Here is a 19,317-nt window from a genome sequence, read left to right on the forward strand (position 1 = left end):
CTTACCGATACCGTCAAAATTGGCCTTTCTCCAATTTAGAACTTCAACTTTTAGATCTGGTCTATCCTTTTCCATCATTACTTTAAATCTAATAGAATTCTGGTCGCTGTCCCCAAAGTGCTCCCCCACTGACACCTCAGTCACCTGTCCTGCCTTATTTCCCAAGAGTAAGTCAAGGTTTGCACCTTCTCTAGTAGGTACATCCACATACTGAATCAGAAAATTGTCTTGTACACACTTAACAAATTCCTTTCCATCTAAACCCTTAACACTATGGCAGTCCCAGTCGATGTCTGGAAAGTTAAAATCCCTGACCATAACTACCCTATTAATCTTACAGATAGCTGAGATCTCCTACAAGTTTGTTTCTCAATTTCCCTCTGACTATTGGGGGGGTCTATAAGACAATCCCAATAAGATGATCATCCCTTTCTTATTTCTCAGTTCCACCCAAATAACTTCCCTGGATGTATTTCCCGTACTATCCTCCCTCAGCACAGCTGTAATGCTATCCCTTATCAAAAATGCCACTCCCCCTCCTCTCTTGCCTCCCTTTCTTATTCTTCCTGTAGCATTTGTATCCTGGAACATTAAGCTGCCAGTCCTGCCCATCCCTGAGCCATGTTTCTGTAATTGCTATGATATCCCAGTCCCATGTTCCTAACCATGCCGAGTTCATCTGCCTTCCCTGTTAGGCCCCTTGCATTGAAATAAATGCAGTTTAATTTATTAGTCCTACCTTGTCCCTGCCTGCCCTGACTGTTTGACTCGCTTCTGTTCTCAACTGTACCAGTATCAGACTGATCTCTTTCCTCACTATCTCCCTGGGTCCCACCACCCGCCCCCCCACCTTACTAGTTTAAATCCTCCCGAGCAGCTCCAGCAAATTTCCCTGCCAGTATATTAGTCCCCTTCCAATTTAGGTGCAATCCATCCTTCTTGTTCAGGTCACTTCTACCCCAAAAGAGATTCCAATGATCCAAAAATGTGAATCTTTCTCCAAACACCAGCTCCTCAGCCATGCATTCATCTGCTCTATCCTCCTATTCCTACCCACAATAGCTCGTAGCACCGGGAGTAATCCAGATATTACTATTCTCGAGGACCTCCTTTTTAAAGTTCTGCCTAAACCTCTGTAATCTCCCTTCAGAATCTCAACCTTTTCCGTTCCTATATTATTGGTTCCAATATGGACAATGACCTCCTGCTGGCCCCTCTCCCCCGTGAGAACGTTCGGCACTCTCTCTGAGACATCCCTGATCCTGGCACCAGGGAAACAACACACCATTCTGCTTTTTCACTGCTGGCCACAGAAACGTCGGTCTGTACCTCGGACTAGAGTATCCCTTAAGACAACCAAACATAATCCCAACTAAACTAGTACCATCTGCCTGCTCCTGACCCATATCCCTCCAAACCTTTCGTATTCATGTATCTATCCAAATATCTTTTAAACATTGTAATTGTACCTCCACCACCACTTCCTCAGGAAGTTCATTCCATATGCGAACCACCTTCTGTGTAAAACAATTACCTCACATCTTTTTTATATTTCTCTTCTCCCACCTTAAAAATGTGGCCTCCTACTTCAAGGGCCACAATTTCCCCTCTCATGTGATCAATGATGTTGTCTAGCGCATCTCCTCCTGCCCTTGAACCCCACATTGTCAAACACAACAAGGATAGAACCTTCGGGTCCTCACCTTCCACCCCAGTAATCTCCTGATACAATGCATTATCCCCTGCCATTTACAGCACCTAAAAATCAGACCCCACCACCAGCGATATATTTGTTTTCCCTCCATCAGCATTCTGGAAAGACCATCCCTTTTGCTACTTCTTTGTTAGGTCCACGGCCCTCACATGCCCACCCTCCACTTCTGGCACCTTCACTTGCCACTGCTTGAGTGCAAACCTGTGCCCACTCCATCCCCCCAAGTCACCTCTATCCAAGGCCCCAAAGGATCCTTTCACTTACGGCAGAGATTTTCCTGCACATCCGAACACCTCATCTACTGTGTCCATTGCTCTCGATGTAGTCTCCTGTACAACGCCAATTCACAGACTGCTTCAGAGAACATCTCTGGGACACACGCATCAAGCAACCCCACCACCCTGTGGCCATCTACTTCAACCTCCCTTCCCAGTCCACCAAGGACATGCAAGTCCTGGGCCTTCTCCACCACCAAATCCAAGCTACTCGACGCTTGAAGGAAGAATGCCTCACCTTCCACTTTGGGACCCTCCCACCACACGGCATCGATTTCACCAATTTCATCATCTCCCCACCCCCACCCCATCCAAGATCCAACCCTCCAACTCTGCACCGCTCTCTTGAACTGTCCCACCTGTCTATCTTCTTTCCCAACTATCTGCTCCACCCTCTGCACTGGCCTATCACTATCACTCCCCACCTGCATTTACCCACCACCATCCCGCTCCTCAAATGCTGTCTGACCTGCTGTGTGCTTTCCCAACACCACACTTTTCGACTGTGATCTCCAGCATCTGCAGTCCTCACCTTCTCCTTAAAAATGTGCCCCCTTGTTTGAAATTCCCCATCTTGGAGAAGAGACAACTACCATCAACACTACTTGTATCTCCGTTAGTACTGCTGCATTTATTGATGTATATAGATAGTAACAAATATCAGAGGCAGAATAAAAGTTTGAAGGAGTGCAAGCAGTGAGGATGTCACAACATGACTGCAAGAAAATATGAATAGTCTAGTGGAATCGCCAACTTGTGGCAAATGGAAATTAATTGAGAGAAGTGTATTCTGGGGTAAGGAGATGCCAACTTGACTTAATGGCCAAATTTTAAAGGCTGCACAGGAACAGAGGAAATGTATGTGATAGAACTTTGAAGTTGGCAGAATGTATTAGTTACCAAAGCATATGTAATCATAATGTTTATAAATAGGAGTACTCTGAACAAAAGCAGGGAAGTTATGCTGAGTTACTGATTAGGCCACAGGTTAGAGTAATGCCCCAGATCAGGTCACCACACTTTAGGATGGATATGAGGGTAGGGAAGAGGTGATTTACCAGAATGATTCAGATTTAAGATTCGGAACAAGTGAGACAAAAGGAAATGTGAAAAAGAATTTCTTTATATGGAGAACTGTAATAATCTGGAACTTGCTAGCAAGGCAGGCAGAAACAATGATGGTCAATGATTTCAAATAGAATCTTGAAGGAAATAACCTCGTAGGGACTAAAATTCTAGACTAGGGGGATTTCAATCCAGCAATTGTTCCAGAGAGCTGACATATATCCAATGGGCGGACTGACTTCTCTCTCTCGTGTGTCTTAGAAATTTGCATATATCATGATCCAGAGTTTCTGGTGCTTTTAAGTTACAACAACATTTTTAAGTAGAATTTTTATTATTCTGTAGAAAGGCATTTACATTGGTTGACTGACCAACCATTCAAAAATATAAAGGAACATGTACAGCAAAGGTCAACATCATTCAAATATATGAAGTAAAATAACTTTCATAGAGCCACCAACCACCGAAAGAACTTTGATGTGCAACACATTTATTGAGCAATATTGACGTATACTTGTTTCAAGAGTAGCATAACAATTTGCAAGACACCAAAGTGCTGGTCTTGACAATGGCAGGACAGTGACAGACAACTGAACATAAACATACACAGTTTTAATGAAATTCTAACCTCTCTAGTGACTTGCCGAGTAAGACTGAACATCTGTGATCATTTGACAGTTAGTTTTAACCTTGTATACTGCAGAGGCAGATGCTCAGCAAATAACAAGACTAATCATTTGCAGATGGCAGGGTTTTAAGTCTCATGGTCATGATCACATTGAAAGAGATGGAAGGTTAGCTGTGGCACAGAAACAGTTATCATGGGCAAGTCCCTGTCACTATACCTCAGAACCAAATTTATCCGCAATATACAACTTAATGGCTTTTAAATTATGTATGTGGAAAATACCCTGTATATTTTAAAACTCCTAAAAACCACCAGTGATTGGTATGAGTCTTCCACTTACTAATTATTCGATGTCTCAAAGTTACCATGAAACAACTCACTCCCAGTGGCATCCAATTCCACCAATTAGAGGAATGTAGTGCTACCATTGATTAAAAAAAGTCTTTTCAGCTAGTACAATCCATTACAATAGAACCAATTGCCTTTATTTGACCACCTCAATCTTCCTGATCGAAGGAAAGTGAAAATAGAGATGGAACAATCCAACATCAAGCCTGACCATTCAAACTTGTGAAAGCAGAAATCAGGCTATTGCTGAGGCTTCTGCAAAAAAAGAACAGGGGCTGGCTGACTTACCATTCTAAGGTCATGACTGAGAAAACATCCTGGCCCCTATGCTTTGTAATTACACTGGGAGAGGATATGGCTGCGTTTTAGATTGCAGGGTCTGTGTCGGGTGTGCCAACTATTAATCTTATTAAGGCCTGACTCCTTTATGAGCCTGTGGGCCAAGAAGAGTTGTAGTGCCTTCACCAGCCATCAGCTTCTCCCAGTCCTTACCACAGCCCAGATTTCTGCTTCTCTTCATCAATACCTCATCAGTGGTGCTCTTCCCACCTATCCTGCACCCCTCCAGCATCCCTATTTGCCACCTGAATTTACTGGCCCTTTCTGATACCCATCCCACAAGTCACAATGACCTCCTAATGCTTGACGACGCTCCTGACCACTGGCCTGCTGCCTTGTTGGAGTTGTGCAGCAGACTATATAAATGGGGCTGTGATGATAAGGTGAGAAAGACCACTATGATGCTGGGCCTTTCCCATGCACTAGGTGCTCATCCACAATTTCAAGACCACCCCGCACCCCCCCCCCCCCCCCCCCGCCCCCCTTTGTTAATTCGGGGCCAATGTGGCATTTGTCTGGATATTCCACCTCAACATACAAACTGTAGGGCAGAGAAAGAGTCCATAGTGCCTGTGCTAGCACTTTGTCTGATCAGCATCAAAGCTCCTCTTCTTTCTCTAAGCCAATGCAGTCTATCAAATATTCTCTTCCTTTTTGAAATTTACAGTACTTCAATTACCACTGAGTACCAGAATAAATTTCTGCTTTAAAAGAAAATTCTTGTAATTTCATCCCTGGATACTTTGACAATTATCTGACATCTCTGAACTCTGCTGATGGTTCAAACTACCTTGCCATATCCATTCTATCAAATTTCATCAGTTTAGAATATCTCTGTTAAATCACCTCTTAAACAAACAGAGAAGTTTTGAGAAACCTTGCCCCCATATGGCCAGCCCACAGAAATTCCATTAGGTTGCCCTTGGAGATAACCTAGTTTGCAAACTGCATGTTTTTGAATCTATGCTCCAACTGAAATACTGCTAGTACACAGAGATAACAGCTGAATTTACTAAACACAATACTTCACTTTTTTTCAATGTAAGGTTTTATTTTCAGGGAATAAAGTGTTTTCTTTTAAAACATATCCCACAATTCCAAATAGTTTTGGAGCGCATAACAAGGAAAGTTCAAGAAAAAAACAAAGATAACTGATTTATAACTCATCTCTCTCCATTATTACAAAACTAACATCACAAAATAATAACAGAATTTTCTCAACATCTGGTCTACCAGCATTTATGCTGCCTATGTATACAATAAATCTTACAAACTTCAGATATATTCAATGTACATCAGCTAACTGCAGTTACTATAGAGCAAATACACTCTATAGTCCCCACTATCCCCTAAGCACTTCACATGTCACAGACTTCACTTTTAAGCTTTCTTTATACTCAAGGACTAGGAACCATGTGATTTCAACTCCGGATTCTGGTGGAGTTTGATTTATACATTACACAAAGTTTCTTTTATTCATCCACGCTGAATGCATGAAAACCATCCTAAATTGCACTTCTGCAACAGATTTCTCTTCATCCTTACGTGTGTTTGTAAATGTGTTACAGTACAACATCGCGAATTAACACTCGTCTCATTACGGACCTGGTTGCAATATACAGGAATAGCAATGTGCAGTGCTTGATAGGTCTGGGCTCCATTGGCAGTGACATTTGATCCAGTTTGTTTTCAAAGGATGGCTGATCCAGGGTGAAAAATGACACCATTGTTCACACAATGATGGGGCACTACGTCCTGTTAAAGTGAGCTGTGCTAAATGTTTTAGCAGTGCGTTGCCACTGAGGTATAGGTGGACATCTCCCGTCGTATTGTGCTGAATGGAGAGAGCTCAAGTTCTGTGGTAAATTCATTGTCGTTGTCATCGCTTGCGACCGTGGATGACTTCGGCCCACATTCCTCACAACAGCAACAGCAGCAGTCCAAAAATGCCCGGCTGAAGGGCTTGCACAGGCAGAAGAGGACCACCGGGGTCACGCAAGACTTGAAAAACAAAAGGAACTGACTGATGAGTTGCAGAAGATCCACCGTTTGTTGGGAGACCCCAGTAACCATGTAGGCAGTTACAATATTGCAAATGTTTTCAGGTATGATACAGAACCCATAGAGAATGGTCAAGGCCACGACTGTGCAGTTCATCTGGCCTTCCAATTGAATCTGACGTTTATTGCCTCTGGCACAGGACTTCTCTGCCTTTCTGATTTTTCTAGCTGTCACGATGGAGCTACCAATTGTGAATAGGGTGGGCAAACAGAAATAACAACCAAAATACCACCACATCTTGGCGCTGTCGTAAGTTAGAGCCAGCACATAGAGTGTGTCTGGTAACTTAGGCGATATCTTCACAACGCAGCGGTCTGCAGTCACATCAGAGGCTGCCACCTCCTCGGTTACCAACTGCCGAAGAGCAATCTCAGGGAGCGCCAGTAACATGGCGCCCACCCAGATGACGGCCAGCTTGGCCGTTGTTGACGAGCAGTTCTCAATCATCTCGTAGTACATCTGCACATTGGTGGCGGCCCTGAATCGGTCAATGCACAGCGCACACAAGGTGAAAGTGGTGACTCCGAGGGAAGCAACCTGTTGATGAAAGGATAAGAGAAACATTAACTGGTGCAATATTATGTATTTCTGCATAGAGGAAAGTTCAGTTAAAGGGCTGGGGTGAGCTCAATTGGCCAAGAATGTGGTGCAGAATAATGCCAATTGATGAGGGTGACTTCAATCCTTGTACCACTGATGTAGTCCCTGGCACGGCCTCCTTCCCTTGCCATTGCTGATGCGAGAGCAGCCTATGGACTGGGGGCAATAGCATGAAGCAATCCTCCACCACAGTCATATTTTTTAGCTTGGGTTTAGATGTAAAGTGTGACGTTCAAAATCCCTTGTCATACTTGAATGATGATAAGGAGGTTGAGAGGAGACCTTGCAGAGGTTTGTAAAATCATGAGGAATATCGATACAGTAAATGGAAGGTGTCTTTTCCCTGTGATGGGAGATTTCAAGACTGGAGACATATTTCTAAGGTGAGAGGAGAGGGATTTAAAAAGAACATGAGGGGCAATTTTCTTTACATTGGGGGGTGGTTTGCATGTGGAATGAACTTCCTGAGGAAGCGCTGGATGCGGGTACAGTTAGGTTTAAAATACTTAGATAAGTACATGAATAGGAAAGGTTTGGAGGGATAAGGACCAGGAGCAGGCAGGTGGGACTAGTTTAGTTTGGGATTATGTTTGGTTCCCTGGAATGTTTGAGGCTCAGGGATGACCTTATAGACATTTATAAAATCATGAGGGGCATGGATAGGGTAAATAAACAAGGTCTTTTCCCTGGGTTGGGGGAGTCCAGAACTAGAGGGCATAGGCTTAGGGTGAGAGTGGTAGGATAAAAAAGGGACCAAAGGGGCAATTTTTTCACACAGAGGGTATATGCAATGAGCTGCCAGAGGAAGTGGTTGAGGTTGGTACAATTACAACATTTAAAAGGCATCTGGATGGATATATGAATTGCTGGCAAATGGGACAAGATTACATTAGGATATCTGGTCCGCATCAAGTTGGACCAAAGGGTCTGTTTCCGTGCTGTACATCCCTATGACTCAATGACTGTTTGGACTGAAGGGTCTATTTCCATGCTGTATGACTCTATGTCCTCTGTTGCTATTACCATGAAGAAAGGTTTATCAGTGGAAATTCGCATCCACTATTAGTTCATGCTATTTTTACTGATTGTTAAAGTTATTTGTTGATTTTATTTTGGTAATATTTGAATAATATTGGTACCTGCTGTGGGAAGGCCAGAAAAATTAATGCCATCCAGATCATGTTTACAGATGAGTGCAGAAATGACCTCTTTGACAAGGTACTTCTACAACAGATGCGTGAGTAACAACAGGAATGTGCTTCTCAAACACTGAAGAATGAAGATCATCGAATCATACAGCAGGGAACTAGCCATTCCGCCCCATCATGTCAACAAAAGTGCTTTGAGTGAGTTATTCAACTATTTATATATTCTCTTGCTTTTTCCCATTGCCCAACGAAACATTTCCCCTTCAATTATTTATCTGATTTACTTTAAAACGTTGCTGCTGAGTCTGCTTCCACTACCTTTTCAGGCAGTGAAATTCCAGGTCACAACAACTGCATAAAAACTGTTTTGTCATGTCATCTCTGGTTTTTCTGTCAATTTCCTTAGATCTGTGTGCAATTGGAGACAGTTAGCTTTTATCCATTTGATCAAAACCCTTCATAATATTGAACATCTCTATTAAATCTTCTTTACTCTTTTCTACTTCTCCATGTAACTGAAGTCCCACATTTTTGATACCAGAAAAAAAACTACCAACTGAGTCATTATTTATTTTGATACATATTAATAATTTTTACAGTTCCTGTCAAATCTTTGTTCATAATTTACATGTAATAGAGTTTACTAGTGTGAGATATCAGGGTAAGTTACTTTTACAATAATCTTTGCAAGTATTTCTTGAATATAGATTAAGTAAAGATATTAAGGGGACAATCGGCAATTAAAAGTGTTGATTCATAAAATGGATGAACACTCTATATTAATCCTAGTATTTCCTTGGTATCAAGAGGGACCTAGAGAAGCAACTAAGAGGAACTTGTTGAAGGAAATGTTGATTGCGGGGTGGGTCATGAACAGGGGTAGGAGGAGACTAATGTGGAAAATATGTACCAGTGTGAGCTTATTGTGCTGAGTGTCCCAGTGAATTACTTGCCGCTTTTATAACAATTCAACAGTTCCTTTGAAACTTTAATTGATATGTTTAAAAAAAAAATCAAATTTTCAAAATAGCATATGAGGATTAACAATTCAAGTTCTCTACATCATTAGTCCAGCAACATTATTATTGTCATTCTGAATGTTACAGCAACAATGCTTAGATCCTGAGTAGGCTAATCACATCTTTAACCTTTGCTGCATAGAACAAGGAATTACAATATGTGGTCAGGCTTTCAATCTGCTACCCCAGTGTAAAACTGATGATGTGGTTAAGGTACAGCTGCCTGTGAGCGAAAAATGACAGCAGGTGATTTTTTTTTTCAAATGAGTGGTATGACTGCATCACCAAGCTTTGGTACCAAGTCAAGTTGAAAATTTGCTGTACTGATTAGAGACTGGAGCAGCCATGGGGAAAGTAAATCACGCCTGGTTGATCTTATATATTGTGTTGACTTATCCTAATGTTTACCCATTCCCAGCAATAACTATCTCACCCCAACACACACATTGGCAAGAAGCCTTAGAATCAACTGTTGATTGACAATTCATGGCAGTTTGGCGCAGACTTGGAAGTCTAAGCTTTATAGATAGCTGAATATCTAAAAATGTGGGAGTAATCCATGAAGAAGTAGAAAATGGGGACATAAATGAAGAAATTAAGACAAAAAATAAATACGCATGTTTTAAAAGTCCTTTGTCATTTGAATGGAAGTGCTAAAACAATTGACTGTATCCAGTTTAACATGGTGATTTTACCCCAAAAGGCAATTTAAAAAGAAATATTTGGGGCAGATTGGAAATGTTCAAAAATCAAGTTCAACATGGTTTTTCTCTGTAGTTTTAATTACTGAAAGATTTTCCAAAGACAAGCTGCATTTACATAGCACCTGCCAAGTCCTCAAGTGCTTCTGAAAAGCTCCACCATTAATTATTTTCAGTGTTCAGTCATGCTGTTATGTATGAATCTGTAATCTGTTCACAGCAATAAGTGACACAAATATCAGTGAAATAAATGACCAGATCATCAATTTTATTCATGCTACTTATGGAATAAGTACCGGTCAAGACATTGGGAGATCTTCCTTGCTCTTATTTAGATAGTGTTCAGGAACATTTCACATCCACAATTTAATGTCTCAATCTAAAGACACATCTCACAAAAATATTACATTGAGATGTCAGTCCCAATTGTGTACAAGTCTCTGGGTTGAGTTTGAACCCACGACATTTCGGGATGCCACATTTTGTTTCTCAAGACACCATTCTCAAAATGCCTTCAAAGTCAAAAAGCTATTCTGAATATTATTCTTGCACAAAGTGAACTCATCCTTTGAACAGCCAGTTTGTGATGGTGACTGAACAATAAATTCAAAACTACTTAATTTAGCATTGCTAATTTAATATTTTTATTTTATTGAAATCATGAAAACCATGAAAAGTAATGGGTTTTGTGTGTTATTGTGATGCATAATGTACAAGATGTACTTCTATTATACACCCATTGTAAAATTTTCTTGAAGACTTTGTACTTTTCCAAAGCCTTTATCTTACTTTCCTTCAAAATTAACACTTTAAAGACCATTGGTCTGCTCAGTATTTCGTGATAAATGCTATTGTAACAACAGATTTAAGTAATTGTGATGAAGAACATTATCTATTTACCATCTTGAATATTCAATTCCTCCACCACTATGGCATTGTAGCTGCATTATGCCCCATCAGCAGGTTGCACTGCAACATCCTGCTATGACTTCTTTGAAAGCACTTTCCAAACTCATGAACTTCACCATGAGAAGACCATCATCTCCAAATTTCCCGCCAAGTTTCACATCGTATGATTCATGAGGATTGTAGATAAAGTATTCCCTTTGTTGAAGGTTCCATAACTAGAGGACGAGATTCAGGGAAAGAGGTAGGTATTGAAGTGTGCTGACCCACAAGGTTACAGTACAAAGGAAGAGGTGGAAAATGGGTTAGGCTGGATGCTCCTTGGCAGCAGGTGCACACCTGCTAGGCTGAATGGCCTCCTTCCTTACTATGAAGGTTTATGGTTCTATAATGTATTACCATCCTGTGTGTTGTCCACCATTGCTAATCAGCATTGTAATATCTGCTCCTCTTTCACCACTTTGGCATTTCTAGTTATCCAAGCCTCTTGTCTTCTGTTCTGATGACTGACTGGAGTGTTGAAACATTTAAAGCTTCATTACCAGAAATATTCAGGGGTTTTTTTTGTACAGAAGGACACAGAAAAAAACCTATATAAAACTTAGAGAGCGAGCCTATTGAAGTATGGGCAACAAAGTGCTGGCTTTGCTAATGACTCACTTATTCCAAAAAAATGGATTAAAAGAGGTCAATTTACTAAATTTTGACAGTAAATAAATGAATGAATGAAACAGCCCCAAACATCTTATATGATACAGTCGAAAGGAGACGTGAAAACTCAGATTTCTCTGACAAAACAAGACTGTCCTTAATCTTTGATCAATCTCATCTTCAAAAAACATCTTTAATGGAATATATTTTTAATAAAACAATGTTTAAAATATTCACTCACTAATGATGCTTATGCTTTTGTTTCCTCATGAAGTGCTGGGGCAATGGGTTGGGAACAAGGTGAGTATCACTAATCTATGCCACAGTATGATGAATGTGCATGACATTAAGGAATCCTTCAACTTCAAACATTCTTCCTGTAGGGAGCTTGTTCACTCAACACATAAATAAAACAAAAATACTTCAATAGGCTCGCTCTCTAAGTTTTATATAGGTTTTTTTCTGTGTCCTTCTGTACAAAAGAAAACCCCTGAATATTTCTGTTAATGAAGCTTTAAATGTTTCAACACTCCAGTCAGTCATCAGAACAGAAGACAAGAGGCTTGCTTCACACTGAATCCAATTAAAAGAACCTATCTGTGCAGGGAATCTGATGATTATAAGGTAAAACATATTGCATGAAATCTACATTGTAACATTTCTGTAAAATCTGAAGTTCAAAAGTATAATGTCAAATATCAGAATTTTACTATAACACAGATCTACTTTAAATTAGTTTAAATTTCTTAACACTGTCCATGTAAAGCTTTGAATCATACATAGATCTGGTTGAAAGGGGGTTGGGTAGAAGGGAAGAAGACCTAAGCTCCTGTCTTTGCAAACAATAGGTTTCCTTTTCGTAATGCTGGCTCTTTTTACATGTACAAGACAATGCCTCGTTTAAATCCAGTACTTTATATAAATTGAGAGACATATCTCTGTCTGACTTTAGTGATGAAAAGCTCTCACCTTTCCATAAATCCAATCTTATTAAGTACTTCTTCACATCATGCACAGTGAGAAACTGAAAATGGAAGGACTAAAAGCAAAGGGCAGTGCAGATAATAGCCAGGCTCACATTTTTTTGTTAAATTTATTGACAGAAAGAATTTCACTCACACCAGATGTTATGATTATAATTTAAGTAACTAAAGGTGTAGAAACTTATGACACTGGCACATACTATTTGTGTGGGGGCCATTTGATGTGATTTAACACAATTGCACTTCTCTCCCTTCAGATTTTCTTCCTTTCCTCACCTCCTCTGGGAAAGAACTGATCCAAGTTGTTGTATGACTCTGTGGCCACCTAATAACAGTACTTCACTAGAGGAAACAAACTTCGAGTGTGCCCCCAGGCAGAGGTTGGGATTTTCTGCTCCTGTGCCCACTAGTCAACAATGTGCTGCCTATTTATTTTAAATGGAGGCTTGTGAACTCAGAAGTAGAAACATAGACAATTAGCAAGCTATTCAAAAGCTATTACAAGCAATCCCACCCTGGGTGACTGTCTGTTTGGAGTTTGCACATTCTCTCCGTGTTGGATTGGGTTTCCTCCCCACTCCAAAGATGTGCAGGTTAGGTGGATTGGCCATCATAAATTGCCCATTGTGTCCAGAGATGGGTAGTTTAGATGGATTAGCCATGGGAAATGCTGTGCTATAGGGATAGGGTGAGTGTGAGTGGGATGGTATTTGGAGGGTCGGTATGGACACATTGGGTCAAATGGCCTGCTTCCACATGGTAGGGTTTCTATGATTCAACTCACCTGACATCCACAGTATGAGAATAGAAGGAATGCTCAATTTAGTCTCCTGGGCACAGATTAACTCATTCAACACAGGGCAAAGATCAAACCTGGTGCCTTTTGCACTCAAAACTGGAGCCTATTAGCTTCAAAACTGGCACTTACAGGCAAGCACGGGTTTTAACTAATTTCAAAGATGTGTCAGAATATAATGATTTTTATTGAATAAATTCACCCTTCTTTGCTGCTAGTAAGTCATTTATGATGCTCAGATGTTGTAACAAAGCAATTTTAAAAAGCTGGGGTACCTAACCCGAACATTATAATAGAAGTCTGCTTTATGTTAAGACCTTATAATACAAAGGGCAGACCTCACAAAGGGCTGTAATCAAAATGTTACAAGACCAAGATGGATCTCATGTAAAGAAATGCATCATTAAAATAAATCAATGATTACATTATGCTATTATAGACTTCACTCTATTGTAGAAAAATGATGAGTAATATAAGATTTTCAGTCAAGAAGGGAGTTAGTTAACAATAGGTGGGGCATTATGAATTATACTAAACAATATGCAAATAAAATTAATCAAGATTATTTTGAAACAATTTGGATAAAGTATTGGAAACTTATGGAATTTATTTTAAATATCATTAAGCAGTTGCATCCTCAAAAGTTAACAAATTCTGCTAGTTAAGATATAGGTATATAAACATTCGAGTCATTGGGATTACAATAAGATGCCATGGTTATAGAATATTAGAAGGATGGATTTCACTGAGTCAAGTTGTGTTGTCTCATCTCTGCCTTATGTTACAACCACAGTGCACAGACAATAAGAAGCTCTCTACTTCTCAGCATAACTATTTGGACAATCAATATGCACTTAACTGGCTGAAAGGTACCAGACTATAGTCAGGATCCACGTACCATATAGGCTAATGCTAGCCCTAGCAACTCAGTATTAATATTCTATTTGTCCAGCAAATTATAATATGCATATTTTAATATAGAAAGCACATCAGAATGGTAGGCAAATTAAATGCATTCTGAATAGTTCTATGAATACATTTGCACTTTCTGAAATGTGGCAGTTTGTCATTCTAATTTATGCACTTGCCAAACCAATTTAATTAATTTTGTGTGTTTAATGCTGTGGGTTCTATTGTGAATTACAATGTGATGAATGCTGGGCTAGGCTAATTGAGCTACACAAACTGATATTTGTACTGTTGACGTTTGATCTGTGTGCAGTTAACTGATACCAATTAGTGGACTAGATTTATAATGATGGCAGAATAAAGTGGGAGGGATGATATTGATGAGGGAGCTTTTGTTTGGTTCATCATTCTATGACAGAAAAAGATAATTTCTGATGTTCTGATGCAATGTGCGCTCCCAGTTAGCCTTGAAGATTATAAGCATTGCCGCAATGGTGTGAAGCATGATTCTGAATGCCTGCAGAGTATTAGAGTTAAAACTCATAACAAAGAAGGAATTAGTGATGGATACGTAGACAACAACCTACATATTGACAGCTGTGGCACACTTGTGTGCCCTTGGGACTGTCCAAATATTACAGTTACTTAACAGGCATTGACGAAAGGGTAATATTTGAAAATCTGCAATTAAGTGCTGAAACTATTTTGAGTTAATTCATTTGACACTGTGGCAAAGTTTTGGATGTGTTGAAACAAGCAATCTCTGCTAACTGTATTCTTCTCCTGAGCAGGGAATCAACCAGATTCCCACATACGATTGCAATCCAACTTCCCCACCAACGACCTACTCTGTTAGAAAATGCACTGGTTTGTCCCTCTGTAGCTCAGCCCATTAGTACGCATAATGTTAGAGAGCCAATGTTTATGGTGTTACATTGCACAGGTTGCAAATTTCATGAAACAACAGGATATTATTGTTTAAAATATGCATCTCAAACATCATATTTCTTTTAAAAAGAATACCTTAAAATAATTTAAATGCATTTGCTAGATCCCTAAGAACACTACAGTAATTGGGATTACTTGTTATATTGTTAAGTAATGTTGTTGTATCTGGAACACTGAAGGCTTGTTCAGTAGCTAAAGTCAAACTGCAAGCAGCCAATGAATGGATCCTACCTAGAAACTGCAATTGTGGATCCCATTTTTAACAGAGCTGGAGTACAAATGCATGAATTTAACTTTAACAGTTGAGAATTATCAAGACAGGATTACTTTAAAACTATTATGGGTTTTAACTTAATACAATACCACTGACAGATCTATTCAGAAATTTGCTCATATCCTCCTGTTATGCACTGGTGTTACCAGTAAAACACACAATCAATCAGGCTTATTTCACTAGAGGTATTATAACAGGATCGACCATTGCTGATTTTCTCTTGTATTTGGATACCTTGTCTTACCCGTTATATTACGAATATAAATCAGCTCACAAGAACGAATCCAATAGTTTATGATATTTACACAACATATATTTGTCACATTCAACTATGGGACAGGTGAGACCCAATGTATGCTTGTGTCTGTATTCTATTTGTATAAGGCTGCCAGAATATTATTATAGAGTGCTTAACGTTAATTATTAACTTGGGTGATAACATCTATCTTAATGTAACAAGGCAGATGAACAGACAAGCTATTTCCCCAACATGCTGTTACCAAGGAAACAGAGATGAAGAAAGATAATAACTTTAAGCAGCATATTATTCAACTCATTAATAAAGCTGCCTCTTTTCAGCTGTTCTGCAATATATTGTTTAAAAATCAGTTTTCATTTCAGTTCCCCTGAAACATTAAGCCCTTGGCTTGATGCAGGAGCTGACTGACTTGCTGGGTGTTCTGATTTTGGAAATATTATTTCGGGTTTCCAGTCTTGATATCGACTTCCTTTCCAAATGTATGAATTCTACTGGTCACAAAGGCAACTATCACAATTTACAGTGGCCTTTTCAGTGCAGGTTCAGTGCTGTTATCAACAAGTTACCACTTCGCATCCCAACTAAAGTGGCAGTATAACTTTGGCTTAAGTCCTTCTCCAGGACTTGGGACTTATAATGTGGCTAAATAGGGCTGATTATCAACCTGTAAATTATTCCGACATGCCTATGCCTATGGGAGAGTCCTCTGATTAACCCCACTGAATGGGGAGTGACGCTGTTCCAGAAAACAAAAACTAACCATGAACTAGACATAAACACATGCTTTTGATCTGAGGAAGTCATACTGGAAGTGCAATGTCAACTCTGTTTCTCTGTCTCACACCGTCTGAGTTTCTTCAGCATTCCCTGTGCTTTGTTTCAGATTTCCAGCATCTGAAATATTTTGCTTTCAAATAAAGACAAGCTTTATCTGCCTATGAGCCACTTGGCATTGCAGTGAATGAATGAAGGAAGCATATCTTCAGAGTGGGTCCTGACCTGTCCTGAAATAGTAGCATTAGAGACAAAAACAGAAATTGCTGGTGAAACTCAGTAGGCCTGACAGTATCTGTGGGAAGAAAGCAGAATTAATGTTTCGAGTAAATGACTCTTCAGTAGCATTAGAGATTATCTGGAACAAGCAAAATAGTGTGGTAGAGGCAACAGACAAGAAAATGCTCATGGGGCTCTTAGATCTCCAGGGAACATTTATGTAATAGCCTTGCATGCATCTCCCACACAGCCTGCATCACCCACACAGTCCGTATCTCTCACTCAGCGCATTTCTCCTTCAAAGCCTGTATTGCTTACACAGCCTGCATCTCCCACACAGCCTGCATCTCCCACACAGCCTGTATCACCCACACAGTCCATATCTCTCACTCAGTACATTTCTCCTTCAAAGCCTGTGTTGCTTACACAGCCTATACTGCCTACACAGCCTGCATCTCCTACACAGCCTGCATCTCCCACACAGTCCATATCTCCCTCACAGCAGGTATCGCCTACAAAGCACGTATCCCCCAACAGCATGTATCTCCCAGACTGCGTATCACCACAGCCTGTATCTCCCGCACAGCCTGCATCTCCTTCACTGCCTGAATTGCCTACACAGTCTGTATCTTCCACATAGCGCATATCTCCCACACAGCGCGTATGGCCCTTGCAGCCCATATTGCCCACGCAGCGCGTATCTCCCAATGAGTCAGTGCAGGCATTCTGGAAGATTACCGATCAACACCTTCACAAGACCAACAAGGGATGACTGCTAAATGCTGATCTTGCCAGTAAGGCCCACAGCTGAAGAATGAATGAGTTATTTGCAATGCTTACACGCCAACTACAATGTTAGGGTGCCAGTATCAACAAAGTGTGTAGACATTCATTCACCGCTAGTGAGGCTGCTTGCCCAGTTCATTGCTCACCTCAAGATAGGGGATCACCTTGCAGGAAATATCTCCCAGCAGCCACTTTTTAGTCAGCTCATGAAATATGACCAGAGGCAGACAGAAGAAGATGATGATGAAGTCCCAGAAAGCGAGGTTGGCCAGGAGCGAGTTGGAGATACTCCTCATGTAATAGTTGTGGCAGACGATGCACATGATGGACAGGTTGGCCATGATGCCAATCACAAAAATGACAACGGAGAGGCACATCACAGCATAGGCGCCGTATGAGTCCTCGGTCACAGGGTAGAAAGGGTTCTTCAGCTGGCGCCTCCTGCCTGGGGCTTGGACAGGGAGGAGAGCCGGAGCACTGTCCGGGACCGGGACAGAGCCACCCGAACTGTTGAGGAAGCCCACTGCTCTTGGGGCAGTGTCGGAGCGGCCTGCCGAGCTGTTGAGAAACAGGGGAGCAGCCAACTCCCACCGCAGCTCGCCAGTGGAGTTGTCAGCATGTCCAGCCCTCCCTCGCTTCTTCCCGCTCCCTCCCGGCTGACCAGCGGCTCCCCTTTTGGACCTCCGGAAAAAGCCGCCCGCTTGCCCAGAAGCGGCTCCTTGGGGCAGCAGCACCGGGACGCCCTCACCTCTCCTCCGGGTGCCCGCTGAGAGAGAGCCCGGCCCGGCTAGAGCCCTGTCCTCAGTCCTCAGGCGCTCCACAGGGACTCCACTCGGCTGGGTCCCAGACAGGGCACAGAATGCAAAGGCGAGGAGGCAGCAGCGCATCTTCACAGCGCTCGGGCGGCGTGCAAGTCACTTTCCCTATCAATCTCCCTCCTCTCCCTCAGTCTTCAGTCCCTGCACACACTGAGGCAGTTCCCAGATTCCCATTTTATTTCATAGACACACACATATAAAGAAATGCGTTCTCTGGAAGTATACTGAAGGGGCTTCCTTGAAAATCCGGAGTCAAGCCTCAGCATCACTGAGGCAGGACTGAACCATGTTCTGCTCTGGTCCCCATTCTTCATTCACTGTCCCTCCCACCCCAAAACTCTCCTCCGGGGGATTTGCTCAGTTCTGTGTCCTCATCATGACTCGCCTCTCAGTGCTTTACAACTTCCTCCGTTTCCCTTCCACTCAGGAGCAGCAACCCCACGGTGGGCTGTTTGGATTCCAACTCGTGCGTTTCCCCCCTCTTTTCTCTCTCTCTCTGTCTTTCGTTCCCACCGGTTGTGGGGGTGGACAGGTTCAAATTCCTTATTGAGAGCAGGTGAACCCCACAAGAGGCTGGAGTCCTTCAGAGGGTGCAGGGACTTCGGGAAGGTGCAGCGCCTGGCGTGGACTGTGTTCCCTGTGGATAGGTGTGCGGGCAACTCCTGTGTTCCCTTCAGGAACCACCCACCAGCTACCGACTCACACAGCTCGGGTCACTCACTCATCTCCGCACAAACTGCAGGATTCAGCGGCTGCCAATCTAAGCTCCTCTTACTTCGCTCGGTACTTTCACTTCAACCGCATTTATTCCCTTCCAAGGTGGGTCGAATGGAAGGTGCATAGTATTTTTTTTTCCCCAGCGTTTTCTCCCGCAAACGCTCCGCTCCCTATATCGGAATGCCTGTAAATGAACGACTGGCCAGCGGGCAGTGGTGACCCATCGCTCCGGGAGTTCCTTGCGCTCTACCTGTTAAGAACTCCACCCCAGTGCTACACGTCTGGGCACTGAACATCTCCGCAATCAGCTGGAGCAGTCAGTGTCGGGTGCGCACACACACACACACACACACTATCTCTCTGTAACCATCACCCGCTT

General features: G+C 41.7%; 1 protein-coding gene across 1 annotated transcript; it reads right to left on the reverse strand.

Annotated features, from left to right (window-relative positions):
* Positions 1-3,375: 3,375 nt before the first annotated feature.
* On the reverse strand, positions 3,376-19,226 carry LOC122559530 (prosaposin receptor GPR37). The gene is made up of 2 exons (XM_043709137.2): positions 17,550-19,226; positions 3,376-6,967 (listed from the first exon to the last, which is right to left on the reverse strand). Exons 1-2 carry the CDS (start codon positions 18,288-18,290, stop codon positions 6,152-6,154), a joined length of 1,557 nt encoding a protein of 518 aa, XP_043565072.2. The 5' UTR covers positions 18,291-19,226; the 3' UTR covers positions 3,376-6,151.
* Between the last annotated feature and the right edge of the window lie 91 nt (positions 19,227-19,317).

Source organism: Chiloscyllium plagiosum, unplaced genomic scaffold (assembly GCF_037043375.1).
Source record: "Chiloscyllium plagiosum isolate Xiang-an unplaced genomic scaffold, Cpla_swu_hap1 HiC_scaffold_19, whole genome shotgun sequence".
Lineage (NCBI taxonomy): Eukaryota > Metazoa > Chordata > Chondrichthyes > Orectolobiformes > Hemiscylliidae > Chiloscyllium > Chiloscyllium plagiosum.

Bases quoted from the DNA above. Each gene is read 5' to 3' on its own strand.
- LOC122559530 (XM_043709137.2), bottom strand. From the start codon at position 18,290: ATGCGCTGCTGCCTCCTCGCCTTTGCATTCTGTGCCCTGTCTGGGACC. The intron at 6,968-17,549 runs GTGAGCAATGAA...TTTCATCAACAG, and splicing joins AGGTGATCCCCTATCTTGAG to GTTGCTTCCCTCGGAGTCAC.